Source organism: Aricia agestis, chromosome 21 (assembly GCF_905147365.1).
Source record: "Aricia agestis chromosome 21, ilAriAges1.1, whole genome shotgun sequence".
NCBI lineage: Eukaryota > Metazoa > Arthropoda > Insecta > Lepidoptera > Lycaenidae > Aricia > Aricia agestis.
Genome location: NC_056426.1, coordinates 6,285,156 through 6,306,459, shown reverse-complemented (window position 1 = coordinate 6,306,459; position 21,304 = coordinate 6,285,156). Strand labels below are relative to the sequence as shown.

General features: G+C 38.0%; 6 protein-coding genes across 6 annotated transcripts in view; 1 reads left to right on the top strand and 5 right to left on the bottom strand.

Moving 5' to 3' along the window:
* The window catches only part of LOC121737847 (dosage compensation regulator), a 31,407-nt gene extending 30,955 nt beyond the window's left edge, over window positions 1-452 (top strand). Inside the window, exon 23 of the mRNA XM_042129580.1 lies at window positions 58-452. Coding sequence (XP_041985514.1) covers window positions 58-411 — 354 coding nt within the window. The 3' untranslated portion in view covers window positions 412-452. The remainder of the gene's footprint in view (window positions 1-57) is intronic.
* Window positions 449-1,071, bottom strand: LOC121737850 (dynein light chain roadblock-type 2). The gene has a single exon (XM_042129584.1). The coding sequence runs from the start codon at window positions 756-758 to the stop codon at window positions 465-467; it is 294 nt and encodes a 97-aa protein (XP_041985518.1). The 5' UTR covers window positions 759-1,071; the 3' UTR covers window positions 449-464.
* Window positions 1,072-5,732: 4,661 nt separating this feature from the next.
* LOC121737848 (zinc finger protein 41-like) lies at window positions 5,733-7,011 on the bottom strand. The gene has a single exon (XM_042129581.1). The coding sequence runs from the start codon at window positions 6,916-6,918 to the stop codon at window positions 5,803-5,805; it is 1,116 nt and encodes a 371-aa protein (XP_041985515.1). The 5' UTR covers window positions 6,919-7,011; the 3' UTR covers window positions 5,733-5,802.
* A 3,524-nt stretch (window positions 7,012-10,535) lies between these two features.
* Window positions 10,536-12,154, bottom strand: LOC121737774 (zinc finger protein 431-like). The gene has a single exon (XM_042129467.1). The coding sequence runs from the start codon at window positions 11,980-11,982 to the stop codon at window positions 10,597-10,599; it is 1,386 nt and encodes a 461-aa protein (XP_041985401.1). The 5' UTR covers window positions 11,983-12,154; the 3' UTR covers window positions 10,536-10,596.
* Window positions 12,155-14,583: 2,429 nt separating this feature from the next.
* On the bottom strand, window positions 14,584-16,686 carry LOC121737548. The gene has a single exon (XM_042129202.1). The coding sequence runs from the start codon at window positions 16,684-16,686 to the stop codon at window positions 15,010-15,012; it is 1,677 nt and encodes a 558-aa protein (XP_041985136.1). The 3' UTR covers window positions 14,584-15,009.
* A 1,120-nt stretch (window positions 16,687-17,806) lies between these two features.
* LOC121737550 lies at window positions 17,807-19,107 on the bottom strand. The gene has a single exon (XM_042129203.1). The coding sequence runs from the start codon at window positions 19,039-19,041 to the stop codon at window positions 17,830-17,832; it is 1,212 nt and encodes a 403-aa protein (XP_041985137.1). The 5' UTR covers window positions 19,042-19,107; the 3' UTR covers window positions 17,807-17,829.
* Between the last annotated feature and the right edge of the window lie 2,197 nt (window positions 19,108-21,304).

The window sequence follows — 21,304 nt, the reverse complement described above, 5'->3', positions numbered from 1 at the left end:
GTATGTGTAACCCAATAAAGATTTTTGATTTTTCTCCAACCAAAACTTCTGTTTCAGGTCGTTGATTGTATCAAAGCGCTATGCGTGATGGACGCGGGCGACTACAACATACAACGCGACGCCCCCACTTTCTCCTTCCGCCCAGACGGCGCAAAACGAGGGAACATGCGAGGCTGGGGCACCAATGGACCCAAAAACCAGGGCTTTGGTGGGTTTGGGGCCAATAGTGGCGGATTCGGAGGCAAATCCGGCGGTTTCGGAAACGACAACGGCTTTGGCGGCAGAGGCGGATTCGGGAATCGAGGTTTTGGCGGCAGAGGATTTGGGCCCAGAGGTTTTGGGAATGGAGGTGATTTTGGAAACCGTGGTTTCGGACGAGGACGCGGTTTCACTAGACGAGGAAGATGGTGAATCTTCCGATTTATATAGCCAAATAAAACAATTAAGCTAGACTGCAGTTTTCTTTATTCACTCGGAGTCTGAACGACGATCAATATGAAATCTTTGTCGGGTGCCACCATTATTTCGTGCTTCCTGCTCCGGATTCTCAGGAATGTTAGATCGTTTGTGGGATCGAGATCTCTCACTACACTCCTCCCCTTCTCCACGAGAGCACTCATCAGGCCGGCGTATTGAACGGATGTGCGGTTGTCGAGGGTGGTCTTGATAGGTATCCCTTCTCCGTTTACCACAATAATACCTACAACTCCTTTGTGCATCGACAATTTACGCACAGTTTCCTCAGCCTCGTTTGCCATTTTTTTGCAACTCCGAAATTGTAGTTTGACAACTGAATTGTAACAAAGTCAAAACTGACTGTTTGTCTAAATCTGTGACATAAACACTATTATGTGCCAGTACATACATCAACCACAAATAAGTTCTGCTTATTTTTTTGCTTAAACAATAATTAATTCGCAATATTACGCGAGAATCGGAGCAGTTGGCGCACACATCGTATCTTTGCAATATATTGTAGTTTTAGTTGACGTCCGCAATTCCATTGCGCCAAAATTTGTTTATGGCGCGGGAACATACTATTTAAGGGATAAAAAGTATCATATATCCTTTCCTGGGTGTAAAAGTCTTAAATGGGCCAATGAAATAATTAAAATGCTGGCTAAAATTTACTGTGGATATTTATTTAGAACTAGAAAATAATTAATATAAAAATGCAATAAAATAAAAACAAGTTAAGCCATTGGACTCAGAAATAATAATGAAAAAATCTGACAATATACCAATGTCAAAAATAATAGTTTTTTAAAAACACAATTCTTACTGGCCAGTGCGGCAACCTCTTTTACAATTCTTAACATGCCCCCGGGCGTTGAAAGACACTTTCAACCAAAATACATCATAGAAAATAATAATGAACTTAAATACAAATATTCTATTACAACACAAACAAAACTAAGGAGAATAAACCTAAATTAAATGTAAGTAAAAAAAACTAAACACATTTAACTCAGGGTCATAATGGGAGGGGACGAATTCTTATAAAAGATCTTCTTATTAATTCTTGAAGAAGTTCGAAGATCGGCAACCCGCGCTACACCATCACGGCCAGGATGGACAGCGACGACACGTCCCAGTTTCCATTCAGAGGAGGTACGCTAATCCTCTATAAATCGACGACCACCATCGTACATCATATAATATGTGAGAACATCGATTTCAGAACGCCATTTAATATGTATATTTGCACTCGGATACAAATTCTTTGCTTCTTCGTGTTCAAAAATGCTGTTTCAATTGTTCAATGAAGTGGTTTCTCGACACAGGACGTATGTTCTGATCTGATAACTTGTACTTGTCAGGTTATAAGTAAGTCATCACAAGACCAATAAAATGTCCGGATATCTGTGGACTCAAATCCGCCGGATCGGACGACAAGGGTGTGAGGGGTCTCAAATTTTATATAATATATCGCATCAATTTAAGCTAACGTGGTACTTAATTAACTTCTAAAACGATAAATTACAATTGCCTAATACACATTTAAAATGATTTTCTGTTGATTTTACACCTGCTACCCAAATGCCGCCAAATCGTGAAGAGTATGCAGAAATAAAATGAATTTTATATTATCATTTTAATAATAATGATCGCTGATCTTATTAATATCAGAATTATCTTAAATTATGAAATTCGATAATTCATTGTACGCACCAACAAACGAAGTACCATAAACGGAATTAATATCAATGTAGGCTTACCCCTCCGTGCGATGAATCTGTTAAGAGCGTTCACAAATTGCTGGTTAGATCACCCACCAGTGGTCTAGCGTGCATTAATCCTTAATGCTCATAATCAAATAATAATAATAATAAAACTTTCTTCAATAAAAAAATAATAATAATCTAGTGAAAATAATGAGTGGACTGTATTAACATAGAATGCTTTAATGATAATGAACATTTAAATCAAAGAAAATAATCTAAAAATTTCAACATAACATTTTTAGTTGGTAATTTTCCCATTCAATAATAGTTGGAACTTTGAAAATATTCCTCTTGTCATTTAATAATAATTAAATGTAATGCACAACGAAATTCGTCATCATTAATAATAATAGTTAGAACAGGTAATAACCAATAGTTTATATAATATTTTTCTATCTTTCGGTAACCTACGCTCTAAAGAAAATAAATAATGCAAAACTCTACTAAATGACTCTCCCTAAAAGAATTCATTTTCAATAATAAGCGAACACAAACCGACCGTCACTAAGACGAATAATATTATCCTTAGAAATTCCTCACATTCCAATTCCTCCTGGGAGTAAAATGACGACTCCTGTTATATTTATCTCGTAATGGATTCATATTCGTTACATTACATTGTAAATAATTATTAGAGTGCAATATAGAATAATTATAATAATATTGGCCTGAAACGACCCATCCAAGTTTAGTTTCAATAATAAAAGGTTTACCTTTACCTAAACTGATCTTTTGTGATCCAACAATACACCAAAACAGATCTGCGCCTATCAAAATGTCAATGTCCTTTGGCGAGACGAATTCTGGATCAGCCAAAGTAATTCCCTTAGGAATATTATTAAGGTCTGGTAAATGAATGTGATGACGAGGCATCTTATTAAAAATTAATGGTAAAATAAAACAATTTAAATTAGATCTGTAATCACCATTGACAGATGAAATATTTACATGACATGCTTTACTGATTTGGGACTCTATATTATTAATACCCACAAGAGACCTTTCGACCATTTTAGTTTGCAATCCTAACGTCGAACAAAGTTTCTCTGTTATAAAGCTGCATGTACTGCCGCTATCTAAGACAGCACGGACAGTGTGAAGTTCATTATTTATATCACAAATATTCACTAAAGCGGTCGACAAAATAACGTCACTTTGTTCGGTGTTAATATTACAATCTAAATTCATATTTGATGTCAATGTCACAACCGGGACATCCGTGTCTGGGACATCGCGGGCAATAGGTTTTGGAATCGTAATATTACCTGTCTCTTGGCGGCTTTTAAAGTTTTCAATATGCAATCTGTAATTGTGCCTTTTATTACATATACTACACCCTGACCTTTTGCATTGTTTAGAAAAATGTCCTTTTTCCATACAGTTGAAACAAACTTTGAAAGCTGGCATCGCTTTAAATCGCTCATTGCTATTTAATTTTAAAAACTTAGGACAATTAAATAATTTATGGCTCTCGCTACACATCGGACACGGCGGGCACGGAGTCGGTGATAGTGGTTTCGGTTGCTGCACGCCAATCATAGACCTAAGCTGAGAATTTGGTTTACTCGAATAATTCAATGAATTTTTATTACGTGAAAGTTCTAGAGTTTCAACCAAATCTGCACGGCTGCGTAAGAAACTTAAAAACGTATCAAAATTTATCTTATTCCCACTATCTATCCTACCTCTGAACTCCTCCCACTCTCTATAAGTTTTCTGATCTAACTTACTCGTTACGATATGAATCAAAAGCGTGTCCCAATGTATAACGGCTTCGCCTAACGATTCTAAAGCTCTTAAATTTTTGTTTAAAACATCAATTAAATTCTTAATGCTGCACGACGACTCTTTATTTAAAGTCGGAATATTAAACAATGCATTGACGTGGTTCTGAATCAATAATCGTTTATTATTGTATCTATCACATAATAAATCCCACGCCAATATATAATTATTACATGAAAATTCAATCGACTCAATGACCACAGCAGCGGAGCCCTCAAGTGAGGCACGTAAGTAATGGAACTTGTTGATATTATCTATTTCAGGGTTGCAGTGAATTAAACTAGAGAACGTGTCTCGAAACTCCAACCAATTATCGTAGGACCCACTGAATTTGGGAAGCTGTATAGTGGGCAATCTAACCGCACCACCGTTCGCTTTGTGAGCACTCTCTCTTACAGACTCATCCTTAACATGGCAAGCGAGGAGTCCTCGAGCACGAGCAACAACATCAAAATATAATGACTCAAAACATGTCCGCTCGGACAGTTGTTCCTCCATGCTCTCGGATAATAATTCCAGACTTACCTGGACTTCGTCGTATTGGTTGTACAACTCTTCAATTTTGCGCAAACGCAACTCTAGCTCTGCCCTACCCTTACTGTCTAACGATACCTCCGCGTGCTGCTCCACATAATTGCGGAAAATAGTAAGTCGGCCCTTATACGCCGCGCGCTTCTTTACTAAAGCTTTCATCTCGTCGGCCATTTGGGAGTAGTTATAAAATCAACAAAATACTGAAAATATACAATTGGCAATTAATACTACAACCAATAACAATTAATTCTGAGACAACTTACAATAATATTATTTACAATGTATTTATAACTCGAGCGAGTTAGTAATATTTTACCTAATAATATGGTTATAATCAATTCAATGAAAATATTATGTTGTCACAGTTACAATGAAATAACTATTGATACAATTAATATAATGTGTATCTTACCTATCAACAATGAAAATAATGAAAAATTAGGCCTTACCACATTAGCGGGTTAATAATAATAATACAATCAATAATACCGCTGAGACCCCTGAATTACCCTGGTCCAATAGTCTTCAGTTCAACAATAATGATAATTCTTCAATAATTCTCCAATAATGTGGTGAAATCAATATTCTTCCAGCTCTCTAGTAATATTTTTCCAATCATAATCAGGTCCAATCAATATGCCGTTGAATATCGGCTCCTTTTGGATACAATCTTTATCCACAATAATCCGGCTCGAAGGACCATGTAAAAGTCTTAAATGGGCCAATGAAATAATTAAAATGCTGGCTAAAATTTACTGTGGATATTTATTTAGAACTAGAAAATAATTAATATAAAAATGCAATAAAATAAAAACAAGTTAAGCCATTGGACTCAGAAATAATAATGAAAAAATCTGACAATATACCAATGTCAAAAATAATAGTTTTTTAAAAACACAATTCTTACTGGCCAGTGCGGCAACCTCTTTTACAATTCTTAACACTGGGACTTATCTCCATAACATCAAATTTACACAAAGTCAATTAAGCAATTTGCTTGTGATCACATTTATGATAATATGACTTTCCAAATTCAATTTAAACTAAGGCTAATGAATATTGAAAATGGAGCTGAACTTACATGCAGTCACCACAAAACTTTTGTTTTTGTCTATGCTGGTGCTGCACTCTAGCATAACAAAATTGCATCCTATTACTGACAACATAGATTTAACAGCTTAAAAATCATGTTGCAAAAAATTTATAATCATATTAAATTTTAAAATTGTTACAAAATCAATGCACCTGTATCACACTCCTAAGCATATTCTTGTTCCTTTGATTGAACCTGCAAGTACACTGGAGTCCTTCCACTTTTCATCTTCTGCCGTTTATGCACTTTACGTTGGTGTTTCATCATTTGGCTCCTATAACCGAACGCTTTACCGCACATATTGCACACATGGTCTTTGATACCGTTATGTTCTACTTTAAAATGCACCTCCACTTCTCGCTTAGTGTGGAAGCCTCTTCCGCATGTTTCACATTTATGTTCAGGCTCGGTTTGATGTGTATGCATGTGTCTATTTAGATTACTCTTACTAACAAATCTTGCTGGACACTGAGGACACGGGTACGGCTTTTCGCCAGTATGTGAACGCATATGCATTTTTAGAGCCTCCTTGAACCTCCCCTTGTACGGACAATGGGAGCATTGAAAGGGTAGATCGTGGAAATGTATTGCCCGGTGTTGAGCAAAGTTTGCTCTTCTTACAAACTCCTTTCCGCAGACATCACAGATGAAATTATACTCCATTCTGTGTTCAGCTAAATGCGTTTTCAAATATCTTGTTGAGTACATCTTCTTGCAATATGGACATTCCTTATTTTCATGTTCATCACTTATGCTATGCTCATTGTATTCATCAAAAGTGTTAAAACCTATGTCACAAGTTTTGCAGTAGTAAGGCCAGGTATCATCGACATCTTTCTCATCAGGGACAGAATTATTGTCGCTTTGCTCTGCTTCCGCACTTTCTGATAAATTTTCAGTTTCAGACTGCCTTAAAAGTTTATCACTTTGTTGTGCTGTTTTCCGGAGCAATATTGCTCCTTGTAGCAATTCGTGGCAAGATGTACAAAGGAACTTAGGGTACTTATCATCAGATTCAACTACTATACCGCCAAATGTAGCCAAGGCCCCAGATAACTCCTCGTTCTTTCCACTATAAATAGGTATTTCACCAGATTGAAGGCAAACCCGACATGTTTGAACATTCTCCGACTCAAATATTTCCACTTTTACAGGAAAATTACTTACAAAAACAGACGGTTTTGTGTTTTCATAGTTTTGAGGATCTTGTTTAATTTGAAGCCTTTTTCTGTTGTGCATCCTCGCACGCAACACATGCATCAGCAACCAGTGCCCGACCATGTTTAAGAATATAAATATGTATATCGTCGTAAATGTAATTAAATCACACAAAAAAATAAACAATTCAAACAAGAAATCAAAGAAATAGCTAAATGATAAATCCAAAAGTCAAAAGACCAAAAGCAATTAGCAATAGTCAAAACACAAAAATGAAAAATGTCATCACAATCCACAAATGACAAATGTCACGTTTGACGTTCTCATTCTTATTATGGCGCTCGGCTTCTTAACCATGGCCAGTGTCAAGTAAAATATAGCGGGAGAAAATAAATTCGTAAAATGTTTACAAAATATAAAGTCATTTTTCCAGAGTCAAGTCGAAGGTCAAGGCGAAAGTAGGTAGTAAGACCTACTTACTAACTACTTTTTTAGACTTCACGTCAAGTCAGTTGTTTTAGTAAAGTGGTAGACCCTTTACTAAAACTTTCGATGGAGTTTTGGCGGGGACACAAAATGACACGTTTCTTGAAGTTGTATCACTCGCCCACACTTGTGCACGACATCGAATATTTAATGGTTAATACTCTACCAACATTACACATTAAAAACCCCTTGGGGGTAGAATTGATCAAAATCCTTTCTTAGCGGATGCCTACGTCATAATATCTTTATATATTTATAGTGAGAAAATCACTTAAACACCACATCATGCTGGAATATAAAACATCACACCTCCAGGCCACTACAATCGCGGTTCAAGATAAAAAGGGACTAATAAACATTTCTTCTGTGTATTACCCTCCGAAACATAAAATATCAGAAGACATGTTTAATGACTTTTTCAAAACATTGGGTACGAGATTTCTGGCTCCAGATTACTCGGGGACGACAACTAAAACTATCTACAGGGTGTAACAAAAATAAGTGATAATAATTAAGGGTGTGTACGTGTTCCTTGTAGAGAGTTCACTGTGAAGGTAGCAGCTCTGAAAGACCAACATTTTTTTTTACTTTTGTATGGGGAAACTCGTGACGCTCGGCCCCATGCCCATACAAAAGTGAAAAAAAGATTTCGTCTTTCAGAGCTGCTACTTTCACTGTGAACTCTCTACAAGGAACACGTACACACCCTAAAGTATTATCACTTATTTTTGTTACACACTGTATAGACAGAAACAAATTAACAGCAATCACCACATGTGAACCTATATACTGGCCTACGGACACGTGCAAGATTCCTGACCTGCTGGATTTTTTCGTTACGAAGGGCTTCTCCAGTCACTACATAAAATGCGAATCTTGCCAAGATAGCTCCTCAGACCACACTCCAGTCATACTAACCTTAAGCAATAATATAATTGAAAATGAAGATCCGGAAAAAACTATATAATAAAAATACTGACTAGGAAAGCTTCCGAGATTACATTGACGAGAATTTAATGCTTAACATTCCACTGAAAACTGCGGACGACGTAGAGAACGCAACAAAGTATATTACTCAACTGATACAGGAAGCATGTTGGAAGAACACACCATCCCGAGGAACTAATAAGACGACTTATGACTTTCCTCTTAAAATAAAAAAGGAAATTCAGGAAAGGCGACGGCTGAGACGTGTTTGGCAGTTGAGCAGACTTGCTGCAGATAAAACAGCATTTAACAGGCAAGCCTCGCGATTAAAATACATACCTACTGAAGGAATGGCAAGATAAAACTCTAGAAGACCAACTAGAATCCCTAACCGCTACAGCGAAAACGGACTATTCCTTATGGAAAGTTACAAAATCTTACATCAGACCTAAGATGGCGAAGCCCCCCGATTGCGAACATCTAATGGGTGGGCCCGCTCTTCTCAAGAAAAAGCGGACCTATTTGCTGAACACCTCGAGAAGGTATTCTACCCAAATGAGGTTACTGATACAGAAAATGTAGCTGAAGTAGAATCTTACCTGGCACAGCCTGTCCAAATGTCACTACCCCCTAGACCTATATCAGTGCGAGAGGTATGGAGCACTATTAAAGGACTGACAACTAAAAAGACACCTGGCTATGATCTAATCACAGCTGAAGTCCTAAAGGAACGGCCAAGAAAAGCTATTGTGTTCCTGACCTCATTAATCAATGGTATCCTTAGAGTGCAACACTTTCCATCCTACTGGAAGGTCTCCCAGATACTTATGATACATAAGGCCGGAAAACCAGCAAACGAGGTGACGTCCTATAGACCAATAAGTCTTCTGCCCATCCTATCTAAAGTTTTCGAAAAATTACTCTCAAAACGGATTTTAACCTTATTAGAAAATAACAAATCATCAATTCGGCTTTCGACAGAAGCACTCAACAATTGAACAAGTCCACCGGGTAGCTCAGATAATTAGAAAATCGCTAGAAAATAAGGAATATGTCTCTTCAGTGTTTTTGGACATCAAACAGGCCTTCGACAAGGTATGGCACGATGGCTTACTTTGTAAAATTAAGCAGTGCCTACCTAATAGCTATTACCTTTTACTAGAATCATATATTATAGAACGAATTTTTCAAGTCGTAGAGTCGGATTCCAGTTTCCACCTCCAAATTCTACAAAATAAACGCAGGAGTACCTCAAGGCTCTATGCTAGGTCCTATACTCTACAATATATACACCTATGACCTCCCAACATCCCATGAAGCCGAGACTGCTACTTACGCACATGACAGCAATTCTAGCGACGAACGAAAACCGCGTCGCGGCATCTGAAAAACTCCAAAATGGACTAAATTCAGTGACCAAATGGCTCCAAAAGTGGAGGATAAAAGCCAGCACTACAAAATCCGTGCAAGTCACCTTCACGCTGCGCAGAGAGGACTGTCCCCCCGTCTCCCTTGAGAACACTGTTCTCCCCCACCAAAACAGCGTTAAATACCTGGGCATACACCTAGACAGACGCCTTACATGGCAAAAACATATAAAAAGCAAGAGGGACGAACTGAACATCAAATTCAAAAACCTTCTCTGGGCCTTGGGCCGTAACAGCAAATTGTCAATGGAAAATAAACTGATAATATATAAATCAATTCTGAAACCAATATGGTTGTACGGCATACAACTATGGGGGAGTACAAGTAACTCAAACATCTTAACACTCCAAAGAATGCAAAACATGATACTCAGAACAATCGCCAAATCCCCATGGCTTGTCACAAACACTGAGATTCACAACAACCTAAATACCTACAATAAAAGAAGAAATTCACTCAAACACAGAGAAGTACAAAAAACGACTGGAGGTCCACTGGAGGTACACACACACATATCCTAGCATCCTCTCTGTCTAGTCGAAATTATAATAAACGCCTGAAAAGGAAGGACATTCTTTAATGTTCCTTAATATTGAGTAAGCTGTCCACGGTGCACGGTGGTGGAAGCACTCTACCTGTCAAAACCTACATCTCACCTGCTTATAGTTTTGCAAACTGATTGCAGATAAAAACTATATATATATATATATATATATATATATATATATATATATATATATATATATATATATATATATATATATTTAGAAGTCCTGAGAAGGTTTTAAAGTGACACTAAGTTCACCGGGACAGCTAGTTAATTATAAAAATGAATTATAATATCATCAATTTTGCTTTAGTCGCTCCCTTAAAATTAATATAAACAGTAAATTGCGGAACACAGAATATTATTATTATTATTTATAAGTATCATAATAATTGTTATTACAATAAGTTGTATCAGGCATCAGTACTATTATTCTGGTAACAGGGCTCCTGATCTTGAGACTGAATCTTTAAATACACTGCCATCCCTCCACTTTTAAACTTCTGTCGTTTGTGTACCTTAAGCTTATGTTTCATCAGTTGTTTTCTATATCCAAATGCCTTGCCGCAATTGTCGCACACATGGTCCTTTATACCATTGTGATCTACTTTGAAGTGTTTCTCTAATTCTGTCTTTGTATGGAAGCCTCTTTCGCATACATTACATTTATGATCACGCTCGGCTTTATGAGTACGCATATGCTTATTTAGATTACTCTTGCTGGCATATCTTGCTGGACACTGGGTACAGTGGTGTGGTTTTTCGCCGGTATGAGTAAGCATGTGATTTCTTAGAGAATCTTTAACTCTCGCTTTGTATGGACAATGTGCACAATGGAAAGGAAAATTGTGGAAATGTGTAACTCTATGATTAGTAAAATTTGCCAGCTGCATAAACTTCTTTCCACATATATCACAGATAAACTGGTAATCCTTTTTGTGATAGTCTGTATGTCTTTTCAAATAGCTCGCCGCAAACATCTTCTTGCATATTGGACATGTACGTTTTTTATTTTCATGTTCACTGCTTAATCTATGTTCACTGTACTCGGCAAATGTGTTGAAATGCAATTCACAAGTTTTGCAACAGTAAAGCTGGGATGTTTTTTGTACAGGGTTTTCCTCAGGGTCAGAATTGTTTTTGCTATGCCCTACTTCATCATTTTCCAATAAGTTTTCAGGTTTAGATGTACATTTATCAGATGATGAATTATGTCTCTTTTTTTCTTCTCCCAATCTATATCTATGATCAGTTTTACAAGAGGAAGGCCAAGTATATACTACAGGTTTTTCATCTGGGACAGAATTATTGTCACTGAGCTCTGTTTTATCAAATATTGACAAATCTTCAGTTTTAGTTTCCCTTAAAAGTTTATCATCGCTGAGCTCTGCTTCATCAAACATTGACGAATTTTCAGTTTTAGATTCTCTTAAAAGTTTATCAGTTTGTTGTGCTGTTTTCCGGAGCAATATTGCTCCTTGTAGCAATTCATGACATGATGTGCAAAGGAACTTTGGGTATTTATCATCAAATTCTATTGCTATGCCGCCAAAGGTAGCCAATGCCCAAGATAAATCTTCGTTATTTCTATTATATATAGATATTTCACCAGATTGAAGGCAAACTCTGCATGTTTGAACATTCTCAGATTCGATTATTTCCTCCTTCACAGTAAATTTTTCACTTGCATAAACAGATAATGTAGTATTTTTAGTTGTTGGATTTTGGTTTCTAAGAACCTTTTTTCTGTTTTTCATTCTAGAATGTAACAAATGCATCAGCAACCAGCGTCCGACCATTTTAAATGTAAATAAATATGATAAGTTACAATCTGTCTGTGACAAATTAATACAAGAACTGGTTACATGCTTTATTTTGTAATTTGTCGTAGAAGATAATAGTGATTAAATAAATCACAGTACCGCACAGAACAAAATAAACAAGCAAATACATAAAGTACGGACTGCGGTATATCGGTACTCTGTGATTGAAACCACAGATTACTAGTATATGATTGAAACACACAGATGACAGATTCAAGGGGGTGACCATCAGGGTTGCCAGATACAATTTTACGATTTCCCCCAAACTGATTTTTATATTTCCCCAAAATGATACGTTTTCAAAAAAAAAAAATCCCCAATCGCTTTGTTACAGAAAAAAAACCGAATATAAAATTGAAACCACTTTTATTCGATTTAGTAGTTTCAATCACTCGACAGTTAAACAGATACACAACACATGATCGCTCGCTCGACCAAAGAGACAATTTTTTTAAGGGTGTGACAGACATGCGTGTAAGTACGCGGACTAAGGCTCGACGATCTTAGGAGTTAGGCTGGTATAAATAGTCAGTACTTAAGATGCGACCCGGTCTCAAGACTCGGTTCGGCTCTGTGATTGGTCTAAATTTAAATATGCAGACCGACTCCTTTGTTATGTCCTAGTAAGTAGGACATAAAATTACACGCTTTTGCCGCTTATACACCGATATAAGGCTCTCTCCAGTCTATATTACCTCAATGCAAATATACTTCTTCTTTTTTTTCTTATTACGGCACTTCGGCTATAAAACCATGACCATTGGCCAGTGTCGAGTAAATGGCGGGGAGCAACGTTCATATAGTCTGTCAAGAGAGTGAAGAAATTAAAAAAATTGCAAAATCGTAGTGTCATCCCTTTCAAATCAATATAAGAAAAAAGGGACATGACACTACGATGTTGCCACTTTTTAATTTCTTCACTTTCTTGACAGACTATATGAACGTTGTTCCCCGCCATTTACTCGACACTGGCCAATAGCCATATAGTGCGTCAAGAAAGTCATGACAATTTTCTAAACGTAATCACGCTTAAAAGGTTGTTAATACATAAGAGAGATCGTCAGCTACTGCAGTATGGGTGGAATAAAAATTGAGAGTATCTCAAAGTTGTTGTTGGAAATCGTATTGAATTGACATTAAAAAGATCCCAATTCGCACCCAATAAAGGACATAGGTAGGTATCTAGATTATAAACGTTTAGGTTTGGTAGGTGCTATTTTAGTTTTAGTATATAACAACAGATGGCGCTTTTAAAGTAAAATGTATATAATTCTTCTTCACAAATATTGACTATCGAATTAATTACTTAAAATTGCTATGTGAGACAATTTTATGGTTAATTCAAACGAAAATCGCCGTCAGCTGAATATTTGCAGGTGGAAATGTCGTCTACGCGACGCCCTAGGATACATTGAGCGCGAAGTAGGGCTATATTGGTTATAGCTTATATCGCTGGCTGACGGGCTTTCCACCCGCATATTAACGACTGATGGTGGTCTTTATTATTAAAAAGGTATCAACATTCACCTGTATAAATTTTGTACGGTATGAAATGACTTTATATTTTAATTGTTTTAACATAGTTCAGTAACGCGACTGACGTTAAATCCCCCGTCTGCGATACGGCTGACGCGGGCATTTTTGGTAAAGCATGACCTCAATAATCATCCATAAAAATTTCATTCGGTATAAAATCACTTTTCGCAATTATTTTTTTTACAACTTTGAAATACTCTCAGTTAACATCCCACCACGGGTGCGGCGACTGACGCTTATTATATTGATTGATAAATATTAAGCTACCGCTGGACAAAAATTTGGTCGGTATGAAATGACTTAGCAAACGATAGCACTACCTCCCCTACTATAAGAAGAGGTGTTGTAATCAAGTTTCCTTATGAAACAACGCGTGACAATTTGCGGGGTGAAGGGGTGTCAAGCTCCGCCCACTTCTCAATATTTCATCTATCGGCTAAAAGCCAAATTACTAGCTTAGGTCGATGTTGATGTGACTACGTAGTTCAACTATCTTACGACTTACACTAGATGTCATTTTGTCTTGAATATTATGGGACGTACTACGGCCCTGGATATTTTTTACGTTTCAAATAGTTATCATAGGTGACGACAGATGGCAGTTTATAAGTTATACGCATTTACGTCTGTATTATCTTTCAAAGGTTTGGCCACCTAGTGTCAAATAGTATAATTAACGCTGAAAGCTGAAATGTTCTATAACTTTTATATTTAAATTACATTTAAAATGATTTCCAAATGAAATGTGATGGTATTTATATTATCAGAACGTCTGTCTGAGTGTTTTCAACATTGTAAAACAAAATACTTCATCCTTTTCTTGTTAAAAACGCAGAAAACACCAATTTATTGGGATTCTTGTTACGTGTGCACCTGACAAACGCTGAAAGTGTACTGACTTAAGCCCCGCCCACAATTATGACGTCAGGACCTAGTTGAAAATCACAGTGCACAGTTGCTTAGGCCAGCTCCTCTTTGTATTAGCTCCGTGCCTCACACCTATGTCAGGAGTCGGGACACATTTATGAAATATGTATAATGGAGAGTTTTACCTTACAATAAAACTTACCTATTATTTTTCCTGAGATATCCGGAATCCATCTTGAGTCAAGCACCCGTCTTTTTGTCGATTTCCGGCTACTTACCTCCCTCTACGTACGCCAGATGGCGCTAGTGTCACGGATTTGAGTCGGATGCGCGCCTAACTGACTTTTTCATTATGAAGCTCGAGATGTACCAGGTAGGGATTACCTGGATTCCGGATATCTCAGGAAAAATAATAGGTAAGTTTTATTGTAAGGTAAAACTCTCCATTATTTGTTCCGTCTTCGATATCCGGAATCCATCTTGAGTGATGTGTTTGTTATCTCCTGGTACACATACTGTAAATTAAGGAATTTGAATGATGCCATAATGTGTAAATTGAATACAACATATTTAATATAAATCAAGCTAATTACAAAGTTTTCACTCTGGTACAAAATAATTAGAAAGCGATGTACATGTACTACTTTGGGACCTTAATATTTCCTTTTTGTAAAACCTTCGGAAGGTGTGTTCTCTTTTCCAATTTCCAGTGGCGAGAATCTGCTCAATTGGAAAGTTCTCAAGCCAGTTTAATGAGGCTACTGCTGCTCTGGTAGAGCCGGGTGTAGCGTCTATACCAGCAGCTTTAAGCAGCGATCTAACCCAGTTTCCGATTATCGTGGCAGATGCTGGTTTCGGATCGCCTCTAGTAGTTATGAATAAATGAGACCATTTATCCTGACGTCTGTCTTGAGATAAATGAACCAGCCTCCGCACCCAGTGAATACTGTCCAAATTCCTATCTGGGTGTTTTTTAATTCTCCAGCCTGACTGCCTATGATGCAAACTATCGGTTTTCGAACCAAAACAGGGCCACAAAATCAAAGTATCGGCCTCAAATACCATTTTTTCGGGGTCTATGCTCAAAAGTGTGAGGTCGTGTACTCGACGGCCCGAAGCTAATAAAAGGAGTACCGCTACGTGTCTCGATACTTGATAGAAGTTTTGCTCGTCGGGTGCGTTAACTTGAAGATATTTTATTAATATTGCAGCATCCCAAATAGGCGGATTAATTGGCTTCTCTTTTGCCTGTGATATAGCTTTCAGCATCCTCTTGACTAGGAAATTTGAAGACAAATTTTCGCGTGCGCTGAAAGTGGCAATAACAGACTTATGTACCAATATTGTGCGATAAGCTAGGCCTTCTACTTGGTGAAGATAAGCTAGATATTGAGCCACTTCCTTAGGCAAAGGATTTTGAAAGGAAATATCTTTTGAACGACACCATCGTTTCCACTTATTCCAAGCTGGGGTATATGTGTTAATTGTTGAAGTCCTCCAACTTGAAAAAAGAAGTTGTCTTTCTTGTTCAGACCAATCCTGAATCATGTCAGTCCACCCGAGATCAGCCAGGCCTCCAGGTTGATCGATTCTACTGCAGGAGGGCGCTTGCCCGTCACTGTGTCGATCAGAACCTCGGGAAGATTCGGGATTGTGAATGGTGTCCGTAACGCTCGACGTTGTAAGTCGCCTCGCCAAAACACTTTGTTCCATCTCGGCGCTATTAATATGTATCGTCCCGTTGCTGTGTTCAAATGGGATAATACTTGTGGTATTAGGTTCGGCGGTGGAAATACCCACGCTAGGTCGAACCTCCACTGGAGACTGAACGCGTTGTAGAACTGAGCTCCGGGGTCCCTCAGATCTAGCGTCACATAGCTTGGGACTACATGGGCTGTCACTGATGCAAACAGATCGATTTGTGGGGTCCCTAATCTGTGAAAGAGTATCGAAGTCGCTGCTTTTGTCAAATGCCATTCCGGGCACCTCTTCCCACGAGATAGCGCGTCTACGTCTCCGTTGAATTTTCCCGGGAAGTACTGTGCGGTCAAAGCTACGTTTAGTTCGTCCAGGAGCGAAAGTAGTTGTCGTGTTAGTTGTAATAACTTTTTCGATCTCGTGCCACCTTCTTTGTTGATGTAGGCCACAACAGTGCGATTGTCCGTCTGTAACAATACCTGTGCATTCTGTAGTTGATCGCGCTCCTGAGCTACTGCGGCATGGACAGCGTACAGCTCCTTCAGATTCACATGCCAATCTTTCTGGTCCTTGTTCCATCTTCCCGCCATTTTCTTTTCTCCCAGCTGTGCGCCCCAGCCGATGTCGGAGGCGTCGGTCGTTAGAAAGTGAGTGATCGGGTTCGAGTGTATCGGTAATGTCCCGTCTGCTTCCTGCATCCACCACATCATCTCCTGAAGCGCCGGCTCTGGTATCGGAGATTTTCGATATGGGTGTCTGGTGGACAGCTGTCGACTGTAGTATTGCAGTGTCCGACAGTGTAGACGACCTCGGCGAATTACGAAGGTGGCGAAGTTGAGTCTTCCCATTAGGGACTGGGCCTGCCTGAGAGACCAACTGCCGACAGAAATTTGGTGCTGAAGTGCCCTGCGTAGCGTTAGGCACTTGGGCTCCGACAGGGACCTCGTGTTGTGAGTGGTGTCCCAGGCGACTCCCAGAAATTCCAGGCGTCGCGTCGGAGCCAGCACACTCTTCTCCCAGTTCACCGTCCAACCGAGTAGCTTCATCGTGGAGATGGTAAAAGCCACATGCTCGGTCAAATGGTCGACGGATTGATCGGCTAGGAGAAAATCGTCCAGATAAACCACGCACCTGATGCCGCGAGACCTGAGGTACTCGGCCAGCCAATTGGTTAGGGTGGCGAACGTTCGTGGTGCGGACGCCAGTCCAAAGGGCAGGCAGGTCATTTGGAGCAGTTCGCCTTTGTAGCTCATCCTCAGGAACCGACGGTGCTTCTCGGCGATGCTCAGGTGAAAGTACGCCTGACTCAGGTCTAACTTCGCCATCCAGTCTCCTGTTTGCAAGAAACTCGGTACTCTGAAATGGCTGAAAAGTCGAAAAGGCTTTATTTCCAAAAACTGGTTCAGAGACTTGAGATTGAATATCGGTCGAAAACTGTTGTCTGGTTTGGGAACTAGAAAGAAGGTCGAGATGTAGCTGGGAGTGATCTCGGCCCTCTCTAAAATGCCTTGCTTCAGCATGCTCTGAATTTGTTGGGTCATATCGAAGCTCTTCTTGGTCTCGTAAGCTTTCAAAACTATTTTTCCCGGATATATTAAAGGTGGTTTTCGGACGAACGGTATTAAAACCCCCTTCAAAAGTCGACAAATATGATCCGGCGCTCCTAATTTTTTCCAAGCACGCTGATATTGCACTAGACAACCTCCTCGAAATTTGGGCCAGTCATTGATACCGGTTACTCGGCGAACGTGCCTTTGGCCGCGGTTTGTTTCGGCTATTGCGCTTGTTCTTATAGTTAGAACGTCTGTTAGGTGGTTGTTTCGATTTTCGATTGTTCGGTTTTGGTTTATTGTACGACGATCGAAAAAACATATCAGACTGCTTATGGTTAGAGATGGTAGCAGAATGATGAGCAGGTGCGGAGAGTCCTGTGTAACGGTTTTGTGTGGACGGACCTGCCGTAGGAGTGAGTTTATCGGCCCCCCCAACTTTTTGAAGATACGACGACAAAATGTCTTTATCGAATAAAAATTCTCCATCAGGAGGAATTTTTTGTAATGCACTACTGTGATATTCTTCAGGTATTTGTCTTAATACTGCTTCCCTGCGAACGTTAATTAAATCGGCCCGACGACCGCAAACAATTTGTAAAATATCGTCCGAAACTTTCGTATACCCGGAATCTTTACTAAATAATTGTTCAATTTTCTCAAACAAGGATGTAGCAGTTAAATATTGTTCGTTATCTCTAGCCCAATTTATCAACGATTGTAAATTATTACGTAACTCATCCTTTTGTTTTAAAATAGCATTTGAAATCGCAGCGAAACTGCGTTCGGTTAAATAGAAACGCGATGACCTTTCGTCCGTGACCGACGGGGCGAAACGCCTGAGCTCGTCGTTGACGTTCATTTCGATAAAGCCAGGAACGGAAGCATATTTCTTTTGCGCGTCCGAAAAACGAATACAATTCCAGTCGCTGCTTTTAAATCTTTGTAAATCAAAAATTCTTTTAAAATGTTCGTCACTCGATTTTGGAAACAAAGGATCTTTTACGGTCGTGGACAGATCCGATAACTTTAAGTCTTGCACAGGCCGTTGCGGCGGCTGCAACTCGAGCAAATTGTTCGAAACACTCGCGGGATTATTTTTCGAACTATCGCCCGTTACATTTATGTCCGAATCGCGCACTCGCGTATCACTATTACTGCACATTATTAAGTTAGTCAGATAAGAAACTTGCTGCGATAAATGTTCAAATTGTTCATTACTCACATGGCGGGAACGTTTACTCACGGAGCGGAAACGGACGTTTCCGCGTGGGTCCAAATCGACCCCCCGCTCCGAAGATGACGATGTCGACGAACTGTCCGTAGATTCTCTCGAACGGGAAGACTTCCTCTTACGTGAAGCTGAATCTCTTGACTCGCTCATGGTTAAGTCTTCCAGTAGAAGGAGATGCTACACTTTTACCGCGAAGTATTACGAACACGTGTTCGGCTAAAAAAAAAAAAACTTTAATCGCGGAAATTTACTGTTAAATGCTAAATTTATCACACTTAAGATTAATTAAGTTTACTTTCTAAACAAAAGAGCACTAAATTGTAGCAATTTTTAAAATTCACGAAATATAAATTTTTAGCCGATATTCACGACAAGAAAAACGACGCCATAATGAAAAAGTCAGTTAGGCGCGCATCCGACTCAAATCCGTGACACTAGCGCCATCTGGCGTACGTAGAGGGAGGTAAGTAGCCGGAAATCGACAAAAAGACGGGTGCTTGACTCAAGATGGATTCCGGATATCGAAGACGGAACAAATAATGTATATTGTAATACCTATTATATATATTGATAATGTATGATATGTTGCAGTCGACTGGTTAAAAAAGCCATTCAATCAAACAGCTAGCCCTTTGACTGAGCAACGCCGTTCAATCACACGGCTATACGTCACTTAGCCGACTTGTTGACTGCAACGTTCAACACTACAGCTAGACGATGCTTAGCCTGGTTAAATGATAAATTAACTAAGGTTAATATTAGTTTAGTGCTGTTGTTACATAAGCGTTATGATAAAGCAGATTAATTGTATTCTAACTGATTTTGAACTCAATCGCAATAAATACCTTGGTGATGTATTTCATAATCCCGTAATTTCTCCTCGAATATTAGTTTAAATTTTGACTCACTCGTATGTGCCCCCATAATTTCTATCTCTTTAATAATAAGTACTTGTAACGTATATTTACGAAAAATATCTTAATACAACCACAAAACACCTGTTAGATCATAGATGACACCATATTGTAAACAAAACGCACCTAGCGCCGCGGTGGTAACCGCTGAACTAATTCAATCAAACGGCGGCTTTTGAATTAGCTGTAGTGTTGAACGTTTTGAGCGACTTGAACATTCAATTAAAAAGCTTGACGTGTGATTGAATGGTGTTGTTCAGTCAACGGGCTAGCTGTTTGATTGAACAGCTATTTAAAAGTTGGCTGCGACATATAATATATCCGAAGCTAGCTAAGCCGAAGCGTCGCGACGATTCTTGGTTTTTTGCCTACAGTAAAATACCTATTTGACCAATAGATCAAAGAGGATATAAACTACGTAACACAATAGATATAATTAAGATATTTAAAATAAAAAAAAAAATTAGTACATTTTATTTTCACCACTTCGAACTTTTTTTCCAAAATTTAAATGTTTGAAATAAAATATTGTTTAAATATTCATTTTATTATATTCTTAAAAATAACTTAATTACATAATCAGAAAACAAAACTTAGTTTTAACATATTCGATTGATTTAAGTAGTTAGTTTAAAATGTTTTTAGTCCAAGGTTCAACTCACATTAAATGTAAGTTGAGTTAGAGTCGTCATTTTATTTTTATTACGGAAATGTGAAACCTTGTATTTGAAGTGAAAAATATCCGTCTTTTTCTGAAAATGATATTAAAACACTATGTCGAGTATGTGCCAATGTGTGTTTTAACATGAAACATCTTACAAAAGCCAATTCTAGCCAAAATCAACTTCGCATTTCCCAAAAAATCTATTAAATTTTATAGATTAAATGTATAATAATTTATAACTACAGAAAAATATTATAAGTGTCTTAATTATAGTAAAAGCCTACGAAAGCAGACAAAATAGTGAAAGGAGTTTATAATATTATAAAAGTTTACAAATAAGGGTTGAATCTGTTGAAATATATATAATATGAGTACCCAAAGTAATAATTTTTTACTTAATTTTCTAAAAAAAGAAAACTATTAAAGACCGTTAGCAGCGTATTCGTTTTCTTTAATGACTCTAAAAATTATTCAATGAAAAATTTAAAATCATTGAACTATAATAAATAATTAAATGTATAAATAAAAATAGTTTAGACTGCTGAATATAATATAGTGGAAGAAGTAAATTATATATTACTATATAATAAGAATACCGGCAAACAATTTGTTTTCTTCATAGCGTAGAAAAAATAGGATTGCCGAGAGGCAAGAATTATGTAAAAAGTTTTCTGTACTCTTTTTTAGAAAATTAAACTATACATTTCAACCAAACATAGCCTTTTGCAGATAAATTTTATTATTCCTACAGTCATCCTGGGATCATAGCCGCGACGAAAATTTTATTTACAACTTATCGAGTCAAAGACCAACCTGGGTACTTCGTATTTACGTT

What these genes read in the sequence shown, in the direction of transcription:
- LOC121737774 (XM_042129467.1), bottom strand. Translation starts at nt 11,982, where the DNA reads ATGGTCGGACGCTGGTTGCTGATGCATTTGTTACATTCTAGAATGAAA.
- LOC121737848 (XM_042129581.1), bottom strand. Translation starts at nt 6,918, where the DNA reads ATGGTCGGGCACTGGTTGCTGATGCATGTGTTGCGTGCGAGGATGCAC.
- LOC121737850 (XM_042129584.1), bottom strand. Translation starts at nt 758, where the DNA reads ATGGCAAACGAGGCTGAGGAAACTGTGCGTAAATTGTCGATGCACAAA.
- LOC121737548 (XM_042129202.1), bottom strand. Translation starts at nt 16,686, where the DNA reads ATGGAACAAGGACCAGAAAGATTGGCATGTGAATCTGAAGGAGCTGTA.
- LOC121737550 (XM_042129203.1), bottom strand. Translation starts at nt 19,041, where the DNA reads ATGAGCGAGTCAAGAGATTCAGCTTCACGTAAGAGGAAGTCTTCCCGT.